We start from the raw sequence: 11,968 nt of genomic DNA on the forward strand, positions 1-11,968 counted from the left end.
TTATTCACATTGGACCAGTAAAGAAACAAGTATAAAGAGGTCAAGTGTCCAAAGTCATGCAGCTAGTAATTGGTGAAGTGGGATTTGAACCCTGGAAGGCTGGCCCAAAGTCCATGTTCTTGTCGGTCATCTCCACTGTACTATCCCAGGTGAGTCTGGAGGAGGTGGCATGACCTTCTAGGAGGCCAGGGTGGGCGGCCAACTAGACAGAAAGCAGCTCATGCTTCTCCACTCTTCCCCTAGATGAACATGCTGATGAGGCTTCAGGAGGCAGCCAACTACTCCAGCCCCCAGAGCTATGACAGCGACTCCAACAGCAACAGCCATCACGATGACATCTTGGACTCTTCTTTGGAGTCCACTCTGTGACAGGGGCCCGGCCGTGGAGCCCAGCGCCCTCCTCTTCTCCTTGCCCCATTCCACCTGCATCCCCCACATCATCCTGACGATGACTTCCTGAGCCAGCCCCCAGCCGCAGCCTTGGAGCTGCGGGAACACCGAGACCCGTCGTCCTTCAGCCTCGACCTGGGTGCAGGCATCCCAGGTCAGCTGCCCGCGGACCGCTTCCTTCCACAGCGAGAACTGCACTACCTTCTGTTGTACTTTAAGTATTGTTTTGCCTTGTTGCTGTGACCTCCCTAAGACACTGAAGATACTTCTCGGGAAAGGATCATCGCCGTTGAAATGAAAAGAGAGAAAAAAAGAATAGAACCCACATGAAGCTCTGAAACCAAACAGCATCCTGCCCGGAGCTTCCCAGAGACAGAAGAGACTGGAGCAAAGTTGGAAACACAGAGAAGCACGGCCTCCCCTCAGCACAGCCCCGCCAGACGGGGTCTCGGAGCCACGCCACCCGCCCTCCCACGCAGCTGGCCGCAGGGAGATCTGGTGCTAGCTAGGGTGCTTGCTTCGATCACGTTCAACGCACTGCAGAGCTCCAACACAGGGAAACCTTAGGAGAAAATCAACCGCGCTTTCCTGTTTTTTAAATGGTGCTTTCCTTACCCGAGAGGTATTTTGCCTGTTCCAGTCCAACGCCCCCTGCCCCGCCTCCCCGCCCCGTTCAGGTCCATCAGCCTCCGATTAATCCGTGAGAGTGAGTGAAGGAGCAAGAATGTGAGCGAGTAGATGTTCGACACAGAACAGCATGTGTCTGTTTCCTTCTGAGATATGAATGAATCAGGTTTGTTTTTTTTTTTTTTTTTTTCTGCAAACACTGTGTAGAGTGAGACTTGTTCTACTTTGGAGAACTGATTGCCTTTTGAAAATGAGTTTGAGTTTCTCCCTTTCTGATGCGTTGATTTTTTGAAGATTTGTTTTCTCCTTCCCCTCTTGGTCAGAATCAATCCTTTGGTGAGAGTAAGAACCGCAGGAGCTGAGTTTTGGTTTGGTCCTGCTCAGTTTTGGTTTTTAGTTGTCCATCCTCACAGTCCTACACCGTCGCCGCCTCCCGCTAGGGCTGGGGGCATCTGTGCCCTTTAAAGTGGACTAGGATCTGGTCCTCGACATGTGGGTGAGCCATGGACCTTGTCTTCCCTTCTCGTCCTTGAGGGTTTAGAACACACACTGACACCTCAAGCGTCCCCGCCCCAGCTTCCGGTGGGGTGATGAGGTCACCCCGCAAAAGACTTGCACTTTCTCAGAACCAACATGACGCAGCTCCACAAGGGTGAAGGGTCACCCCTCCCGGAAGCCCCGTCTGGACGAGCCTTGCCTGACCTCTTCGGTGCTGACCTTCCCAAAGTGATGCCTTACTGGTTTTGTACTAACTGTGTTCATTTTACATAAGTGTCGTGCCTGCCTGGGGTTTGTTATTTTTGTCGTTGTTTTCCCCATTGAAGCAAACAGGGCTAAAAAGTCATCTATTCATTAGGAGAACTCAAGTTGCTGTGACTTTTCTCATCCAAAAGACTCATTTGTGTGGATGCGTGACCATGGGAAAAAGAAAAAAAAATCCATTTTTTTAGGTTCTTATCAGTCTCCAGCTGACAACCTGACTGGACAGTGATCTGTCTCGTGCAGGAGAAGGCAAAGTTTCTACAAGTCTACGCGACCTTGCTGATACTTGCTCCAACAGAAACCCAGTCTGCTGTGTCTTCAACATACTGGTATTTTCGTTACGAAATATGGTAAATTTTTAAGTTGTTTGTTTCTGTTTTATAAAGAGAATCTTTATTGGACACCAGTGAGGGTGTCTCTGTTTTAATGATCAGGGTTTTTATTCCATCTTTTGCATTTCTATTTCTGAAGGTTTGTCTCTTGGCATCTTTTCTTATTTTCTTATCATAAGAGTTGGACCCGAAACTGCTCACTTCACATTGGGTAACACCATGTTCTTCCTCTTTGAAAAGAAAAGGGGAATGTGTCCCACTAACTGATGAAAGAAAAGCCTTTCAACACTATCCCTGCTTTAATCTCAGCAAACTCAGGCTATTCTGCTTAGCCTTCATTGGTCATCTGGGTGTGAGTGTGTCTTGTTCTCTTTTTGTTCTTAATAAGACTTTCAAACCATATATTCAGCCTGTGACCAGGGTGCCAAACCCTGAGACTTCTGGTAACCCTGAAGGGTGGCCCTCCTCAGACCATTTTTCTCCCAGCAATGACGCTATTACTCTCGTACTGTGAATTTGGGAGGAGGTCAAGTCGACGTCTCCTCGTGGGCAGTTTTCCAATCACCTTGTGAGTAGACACCTTCCAATATTGTTTGAAGCCTTTTTAATATGACATCCTCTCTTGTCGTGCATTCTCTTCTCCCGTCTCCCACAGACTTCCCTCCCACTGGGTCCAGGTTCAGATCCCAGATTTCTGTACCTGGTGCTGCCTGATTGGTGAACATTGACTTCAAGTAGCATAGCCCTTGTGTGATTCACAACTCCGTGTCCTTCCTAAAGCTTCGGGAAGCAGGGTTGTCTAATATGCACATTTCTTATTTTGGTCATATTTTTACTTTAGTGTCACTCACCTTGGACAAAGTGACTTTGTACTCATTTAGGGCTCTATCAGAAATGCTTCCATTTTGCCTTTTTCTACAGTTAGGCCAATTTTGAAATGTATAAATTCTATGCAACATTTATGTTGAGTTACCAATGGAAGCCAAACGTTCTCTTCCCAAGCTGCCAAGAATGATACAGGCCATAAATGAGATGGGAATACGTTTTAAGATTCGTTGGGGGTGGGGTGGGAGTGGGACAGGAACAAGACTTGCCTAGACCTTCGTTGTATCTTGGGGACTTTTACTCTTGTTGTTTGATGCTTACACTTCAAAATTCTCTGTATTCAAATTTGATTGTTGGCGAATCTACTTCAAAAAGGAAAGATAATCCAGCTTTGTGGATACTGAATGGAAGGTTTGCTGTTTTGATCTAGTTTCCAGTGGAGCAGTTTATGAAATATGTTCTATAAGATGTACATTTTTTCATTGTAACATAGAAATTGTAAATAATTGATTAAAGTGCTGCATTTTGATGAATTTTTTCTAGCCATTTTTAAAGAGAAAACTAGGAACTGAGTATTTTGTGTACGGTCTGTCTCCATCCTCCCTCCCCTCCCTCTTCCCCTTCCTCTTTCACTCTCTCCCTTCCTATTTAATTTTCATTTGTCATGAGGTTTTTGGATTTGCCAATGATCCGCTGGACGTCATGCCCCATGTCATAGAGAATAAAGCTGATGATTGTACCAGTCTTAAATTATTCATGATTCAATAAAATTGATGCTTATTTATTCAGATTAGTGGTTTGGCTTGTCTGTGCTAGAGCAAGTCCTCACAGGAGTTTAATTTCATGCTGAGAGCAAGTCAGTCTTATCTGGATGCAGCAAACCCAGACCAGTATGCCATTCATATCCCAACTCTTCTCGGTTTCTCAGGTCTTTTGCCACTTCCGTGAAGCTTGTCAGAACTGTAGAATGTTTTGATGAATCTACAGGAATCTGGTGGATCCTCAGTTTCTCACAAACTCCTAGGCGATGCCAGTACTCTGGTGCGTGGACCTCACATCGAGTGAGAACAACATCAGCGTCCAGCCAGCCCCCCAAGTCAACCCCTTGACATGAAAAGGATTTTTAAAAATGTATTGAATACCTACTAATTTCCAAATGCTTTCCCAAATACTCAATATAATGTAAAATGATGCCAGACAGGTATTCTTAATCCCATTTTACAAGTGAAAAACACAGAGAAAATGACTTGCCAAGGAACCTGTAGTCAAGGAATTATAGTTTCAGCCCCATCTTCTGACAGTCATGCCTTGTCAGGCTGCCTTCTCGTCTTGGGGGCCTCCTGCCAAATTGCAGCTCACATCCATAGCAGACATAAGCAGTAGGAGATGATATTATATCTTTGCATTCAGTTTTAATAGCAACAACAAAAAAGGCGTGGCTTGGAGCCCTGTGAGTTCAGAGTGAAATTGATCCCACATGGCTGGCTCAACTGCTCATAACATGAAATGTCTAACTCTTAACATACAGCAGTGGCCTAACCAGGGAGGAGGTAAAGAATCTAGATATTTAGCATAGGCAGTTTTAATCCCTGTCAAAACAATGAAGGAGGGGTGGTACAATGGTTGGACAACTACATGTCCTGAATTCCAAGATTTTCCATGTCCAACATTCTATCCCATTGCTCCATGATCTATTCTGATGTTACCTAGGAAGTATGATCAGCATACATAAAGGACATGGTGGACAGATGGCTTTTTAAAGAGGAGGGAAGGACCGGGCATGGTGGCTCACGCCTATAATTCCAACACTTTGGGAGGCCAAGGCAGGTGGATTGCCTGAGCTCAGGAGTTCAAGATCAGCCTGGGCAACATGGCAAAACCCCATCTCTACTAAAAATACAAAAAATTAGCTGGGTGTGGTGGCACGTGCCTGTAGTCCCAGCTACTCAGGAGGCTAAGGCACTACAATCGCTTGAACCCAGGAGGTGGAGGTTGCAGTGAGTCAAGATGGCGCCACTGCACTCCAGCCTGGGTGACAGAGCGAGACTCTGTCTCAAAAAAAAAAAAAAAAAAAAGTGGGGGTGGGGGAAGGACAGGAGCTGTGCATTTACATATTCACTTGGTACCAGACTATGGAAAATTATCTCCATTTTACAGGTGAGGAAACTGAGGCTGAGTAATGTTAAATTACTTAATACGTAGTAGGAATGGAATTCTTGGTATATTGATTCAAAGCCAATTCCCTTTCTGTTACACTGAGCTACAATCAGCTTAGGTTGGCCTTTGATGGAGGATTATACATCCCTTCTGCATTAGCTGCTTGTTGCTGTGTAGCAGTCCCAAGTTTGACATTTTCCAAGTTTCTGTGGATGAGGAGTTCAGGCATGCCTTGTTGGGTACTGTGCCTCAGGGTTTCCCAAAGAGCTATAGTCAATGTGTCTTAAAGTTTGCACTGAAAAAATATTTAAAAGCAAGATTATAAGCATCATATTTAATGGTAAGATGTTGAATGGTTTTGCTTGCAGATTAAGAAATAGATAAAGATGTCTCTTACCACCACTGAATATTGTGGTAGAGATCCTGGTCAATACAGAGAAACAAGAAAAATAAATTATGAGGATTGGAAAAGGAAGAAATTCAATAGTTTTTATTCATAGATAACACTTTGTACTTAGATTATGCAACAGAATTCACGGATAAGTTACTAGAAATAGTAAGATTACTAAGTTTTCAAAGTCAGTACACAAAAATCAGCTGAACATCTATACGGAGCCAGAAGCTTTAAAATTTTAAGAATACCAATTTAAGAGCAAAAATATCAAATACGCAGAATAAATGCAATATAAGGTGTGCAAAACTTCTATATGGAAATCTATTAAACATTGTTGAGAGAAATTATACCCCAAATAAAAGTAGGAAAATATGCTTATGAATTAGAATACACATGTCAATCCCTGCAAAATGGACTATAGATCTGATGCAATTTAATTCGAAAACCCAACAGGGTTTTGACAAAATGATTCTAAACAGGAATTGACAAAATGATTCTAAAACTTACATGGAAATGCAACAGGTAAGGCATAGCCAATGAAGAAGAACAAGAAGAGAGAAATTTTTCTACCAGAAATCAAGGCTTATTATAAAGGTCATGAAGGCCATGTGGTATTGCTAGAAGAACTGACAAATAGTTAAAAAGAAAAGGATAGACATCCCTGAAATAAACCCAACAAACACTTGCTTTGCTATATGGAATCCTGAATAATGTCTCAGAGGTGAAGAAAGTGTAACAAAGAACACGTGACAATCAGATCCACTGGTTTTTACTCCAAAGCTGAAGGTTGGACCGTCCTCCGAAAGGTTAGTGTAACTAAGGCACCAGCTCAGGAAAGGCATTTTGTGTTGGAGCACTGTCATTTAGGAAACAGTATAAATGTTCAATTGTCAACCATGATTGGTTGGTTGTTGGTTTTTGTTTTTGAGACTGGGTCTACTTTGTCCCAGGCTTGAGTGCAGTGGCGTGATTATAGCTCACGGCAGCTTCCACCTCCTAGGTTCAAGCAATCCTCCTGCCCCAGCGATCCTCCTGCCCCAGCCTCCTGAGTAGCTGGGACCACAGACAAACACCACAAAACCCAGCTAATTTTTGTTTGTTTTTGAGACCGAGTCTTGCTCTGTCTCCCAGACTGGAGTGCAGTTGCGCCATCTTGGCTCACTGCAACCTCCACCTCCCATGTTCAAGAGATTCTCTTGCCTCGGCTTCCCGAGTAGCTGGGATTACAGGTGCATGCCACCACACCCGGCTAATTTTTGTATTTTTAGTAGAGATGGAGTTTCACCATATTGGCCAGTCTGGTCTCGAACAACTGGCCTCAAATGACCCACCTGCCTCAGCCTCCCAGATTACTGGGATTACAGGTGTGAGCCACCACGCCCGGCCCCAGCTAATTTTTTAAAAATATTTGTGTAGAGATGGGAGTCTCACTATGTTGCCCTGGCTAGTGTCAAACTCCTGGCCTCAAGTGATCCTCCAGCCTCAGCCTCCCAAAATGCTGAGCTTACAGGTGTGAGCCACTGTACCTAGCATAATTTGTTGTTGAATGCCCAACAGCTGGAATACATGTGTCTGGGGTGTAGCAGATGGGTTGTAGCAGACGGGTTGTAGCAGACATCAATAATTCCTTAATTTGTACCCCTTCAGCCTGACTTCACTCAGACTTTTAGTGGACAACTCCTGGTGTGCTTACGGTGTCCCATCTCAAGCACCTCCGTCTCTGCTTCTCTACCTGGGACCTTTCTCCAGTGCCGCAGAAGCGTGTCCAGCCCACAGGGACTCGGGACTTGGTGCCCCCGGTTAGCCTATGCCCAGCTTTCCCATCCTTCTGCGAGACAAGTGGGAGGCATGGGAGACGCCTTCCACAAGGCGCCTTAGAGGACCTCCAGTGGGACTGAACTCCATGTCATCAACAGTCATAATGAAGGAAACTCGATTGGAATGTCTCTCTTCCTTGTCACATTTTGCCTGCTCCCTCCCTCAGAGCTGGGATGAGAATGAGATGAGTCAGGGAACAAGGGCGCAGCCCTGGGAGTGAACCCTCTTTAAATTTTGCACCCACTCACCTCATAGACCTCAGGAGAGCCTAGTCCCAGCCCTACCCTCAGCCGCGCTTCCTGCCACCATGGCGCAAATGATCTGCACCCAATCCTTTCTCAGGATCTGCTAAGATAACTCGAAAATTCCTCTTAGTTATTGTTAGGGGTTAAATTGTGTCCCCCAAAAAGGTTGAAGTCCTAAACCCCAGTACAGAATGTGGTCTTCTTTAGGGACAGAGTGGCTGCAGGTGTAATCAAAGACGGGGTCTCACTAGAGTAGAGTAGGCCTTTCATCTCATTTGACTGGTTTTCTCATAAGATAATGTGAAGATCCAAGAGAAGAATGCCATGGGAAAATGGAGGCGCAGAAAGGAGTTGGGTAGAAGCAAGGATGCTACCCAGAGTCTCCAAGGGAACAGAGCCCTGCTGACCCTGACTTCAGACCTCCGCCATCCAGAACTTCGAGAGAATCAGCGTCCATGGTTTGAAGTCACCTTGGTAGTGGTATTTGGCTATGGTAGTCCTAGGAAACTAGCGCGGTTATTTATCCAACAGAAAAGCATGCATATATGGGCCAAGAAACATGGACACAAATGTTCATAGCAGCACTACTCATAATTACAAACACTGGAAACAACCCGCACGTCCGCTGACAGTAGAATGACAAAATTGTGTTCTGTCAATACGACACCACAGGGAAAATGTTTGTGGATGAATGTTGAGTAAACGTTAAGTGAAAACCACCAGACACAAACAGATGCCAAATGTTTGATTCCACACCTATAAAGTTTGCAATAGCCTTTTGGAGTGGGTGCAGGCTTAGGTCATAGAAATATAAAGACAAGCGAGAAGGGAGAAGCAGCAGTTGGGAGGGGTGGAAAGGGCTTTGGGGTGCTGGCACCTGTCCTCCTTCTTGACTTGGATGGTGTTACGGTCTGAGTGTTCGCATCCCTCCAAAATTCATACAATGAAACCTAATTCCCAATGTGTTAATATCAGGAAGTGGGCCCTTCCGGGGTGGCTAGGACATGAGGAATCCACTGTCATGAATGAGATTTTTGCCTGTCAAAAAGAAGCCACAGAGCTAGCAAGTCCCTTCCAGCGTGTGAGGACACAGAGAACAGGAGCCACCTATGAACCAGAGAGCAATCCCTCCCCAGACGCCAAGTCTGCTGCTGCCTTGATCATGGGCTTCCCACCCTCCAGATCTGTACGAAATAATTTTCTGTTGTTTAAAAGCCACCCCAGTTTATGGTATGTTTGTTATACCATCCCTAACAGACCAAGACAGTAGTGGTGACACAAATGTTTGCTTTGTTGTAGATCTTTGAGCTATACGTCTTTGCTTTGTGCACCAGGAGGTTTTTAGAAAGTAAACACGACCCCAGGCTGCCCACCAGGCCAGCATACCCAGGGAAAGCCTCGGTGAAGCTAAGAATGCTGCCCTTGAGCCTTGGCTGTGGCCTCAGCCCATCACTAACTCACTGCTTGAATTCTCAGCAGCAGGTCAGTTCCTGAATCCATAAATCGAGGGCACTGTGTGTGCCCATCTTGACGCTAACCGATGTGTGAGCTTGGACAAGTTAATGCCACTCCCCTAAGCCTCAGTCTCCTCTTAAGTACCCACTCTGTCTTGCAGGATTGAGGGAGGTGACATGTCATGTGTGTCAGACTGTGTGAAACACTGACTCCTTCTTCTTCATCTTCCCAGCTCAGACTGCTTGTCTGTGCTATCTCTGCAGGGGTCAGGGGATGCAGCTGCGGAGCCTCTGTGGGCAGAATTAGGCCCAACAGGGGAGCATGCAGAGGCACATCAGGACCCCACACAGAGGAAAACGTCCTAAGGGCCACAGGAGAGGCTGCTTTAATGGGATACTGAGCACCCCATGACCACTGGATTACGCACAAAGGCTGGAGAACAACCGGACGACCTGACCGTAGCAGCAGACGAATCGTCACCCGGGGTGACAGGTGGGTCCAGGTGTCTTGGGGGCTTTGTTCACCTGGCAGGATGGCATTGGGCAGGGGCGATAGTGGGAAGAGTGTTGAGGTCTGCAGACCTGAGTTACTTAGCCTACCCTAGCTGCTACTCTCAGAGAAGTCCTATCCTCTCTCAGGGACATTGTCTTCCTCTCTAAGAGGGATTGCACTAGTTCAATGGTTCTCTAACATAGCTCATCACCAGTGACACAGAACCTCCCTTACTGCTGCTGGATCAGAATGTCCTGGGGCGGGGAATCAGGAATATCGGCCTCCCCCAACTCCTATATCCCAGGGACGTAATTAGAGGCAGCTCATTCCACCTCACAGTGGCCACAAGAGGGCAGCAAAGCCCAAGCAATGCTAATCCTCAGGTCTGCGCCGCGGCCTTTCTTGGTGGACCCGCAAAGTGGTAAAGTCATCTCTCTCAGATTTAGGCAGAGTACTTTTAAAAAGGATTGGGGCCTGGTGTGATGGCTCATACTTGTAGTCCCAGCACTTTAGGAGGCCAAGGCAGGTGGATCACCTGAAGTTAGGAATTCAAGACCAGCCTGGCCATCATGGTAAAAACTCATCTCTACTAAAAATACAAAAATTAGCGCCTATAATCCCAGCTACTTGGGAGGCTGAGGCAGGAGAATCACTTGAACCAAGGAGGCGGAGGTTGCAGTGAGCCAAGATCGAGCCACTACACTCCAGCCTAGGCAACAGAGTGCAACTCTGTCTCAAGAAAGTAAAATAAAATAAAAAAGATTGGGCATGACCCTCAGAAGGTCGAGCACACTGTTTTTCCCTCTTCCCCATGCTTGGAGAATGAAGCTACATTCTCTACAAAAGGGATAGGAAAAGGAATTGATGTGTGTCAGGCATCTTCTTAAGCCATGCAGTTTGCCTTCGTGGACTCGAGATCTGCATAACAATTGTGAGTTTGGTGTCAAAATCCCCTCTCTCATGATTGGTCACGGGACCTGGACAAGGTCTTGCTAATCAGAGACAGAGTAAGGACTTGAACTCAGGGCCTGCCAGAAAGCGTGAAGCCTTGCTCTCACGCCAGCCTGCACCCCTGCCAGCCACTTTTGCCTATGCGTTCATATCCATGACCTCACTGGCATGCCGCCTCAGCCCTGCAGGCATTGTGACACTCGGAGGGGGGAGGGGGTGGAAATGTCTCAGAATGGACCCCAAGCTAACGATGCGGCCAGAATAAGAACCCAAGTGCTTTAGCTTCCCTTCCTAGGTAACTAGGGGAGCAGTTAGCCCCACAAGCTCTGGAGTCACATCAGGGCTCCACAGTTTACAAGCTGTGACCCTGGGCAAATGGTGCAACTCTCTCTGAGCTCGGCTTTGCTCATCTGTAAAATAGACATGACAGTATTCACCTGCAGTAGACGCTGTGAGTGTTCTTCTCAGTGTAGGGGTGGAAAGGTATGATACATTTCTTCACCCATCCTAAGACTCACCAACGACGCTCCTACCACAAACAAGAGACAAGCATAACAAATTTACTTAAATTTGTTTTGTTGTTTTGTTTTGTTTGAGACAGAGTCTCACTCTGTCACCAGGCTGGAGTGCAGTGACACAATCTCGGCTCACTGCAACCTCCGTCTCCCGGGTTCTAGCAGTTCTCCTGCCTCAGCCTCCCAAGTAGCTGGGACTACAGGCGTGCACCAGCACACCCAGCTAATTTTTGTGTTTTTAGTAGAGACGGGGTTTCACCAAGCTGGCCAGGATGGTCTCGATCTCTTGATCTTGTGATTCGCTTGCCTCAGCCTCCCAAAGTGTTGGGATTACAGGTGTGAGCCACCGTGCCTGATCCTTAAAGTTTTATGTGACACAGGAGCTTTCAGAATGAAGACCTAAAAACCCAAGAGAAAACTGTTTTTAGCCTGAGTCTCTATGAAGAATGCACAGCCATGTAGAAAGGTGATTGGACAGAAAGAGTGTGATGTAATGCTATCATGCTAATAGGCTGAGTGGGGAAACCCAGCAAGACCTGACTATTCAGATACTTCTTGGTCTCTCTGTGTAGCATTCCTTCCTCCCTGGTATGGGGCGAGGTCCCTTCTGGAATAAGAGTCTTATTATCTGCTACTAGACAAGATAGGTCAGAGAATTTCTTTATGGCCAGCTCTTACACAGAAAGACAGGAAAAGTTAGAGTCATATTTCTACGTTTTATGGCTGGCTTTGGGGAAAAGGAATTCTACTTTTTATGGCCTGACTTGGGGGAGAAAGGTTAGAAGAAGAAAAAGGAAGGTCAGAAAGAGACTTTGTTTATGAGGCAATTTCCGTGCCATTCAGTTCAAACCACTCCATGTGCCGAGACACCATACTCTGGGATGTCGTTTTCCCAACCCTGACATTGCCACCACCGTCTACTCTTCCTAACTGAACTGCAATCGTTATCACAGCTGTTTTTAAAAGGCCACTGTGTTTGTTTAATGCTGCAATAACGGAACGTCT

General features: G+C 46.2%; 1 protein-coding gene across 11 annotated transcripts in view; it reads left to right on the plus strand.

The window, feature by feature from the left end:
• NAV2 (neuron navigator 2) overlaps nucleotides 1–3,724 on the plus strand; it is a 768,220-nt gene extending 764,496 nt beyond the window's left edge. For all 11 annotated transcript variants that reach the window (XM_074401233.1, XM_074401231.1, XM_074401234.1 and 8 more), the window contains one exon: nucleotides 244–3,724. In XM_074401233.1, coding sequence (XP_074257334.1) covers nucleotides 244–369 — 126 coding nt within the window. In that variant the 3' untranslated portion in view covers nucleotides 370–3,724. The remainder of the gene's footprint in view (nucleotides 1–243) is intronic.
• Nucleotides 3,725–11,968: the final 8,244 nt, after the last annotated feature.

This window comes from Saimiri boliviensis, chromosome 6 (assembly GCF_048565385.1).
Source record: "Saimiri boliviensis isolate mSaiBol1 chromosome 6, mSaiBol1.pri, whole genome shotgun sequence".
NCBI lineage: Eukaryota > Metazoa > Chordata > Mammalia > Primates > Cebidae > Saimiri > Saimiri boliviensis.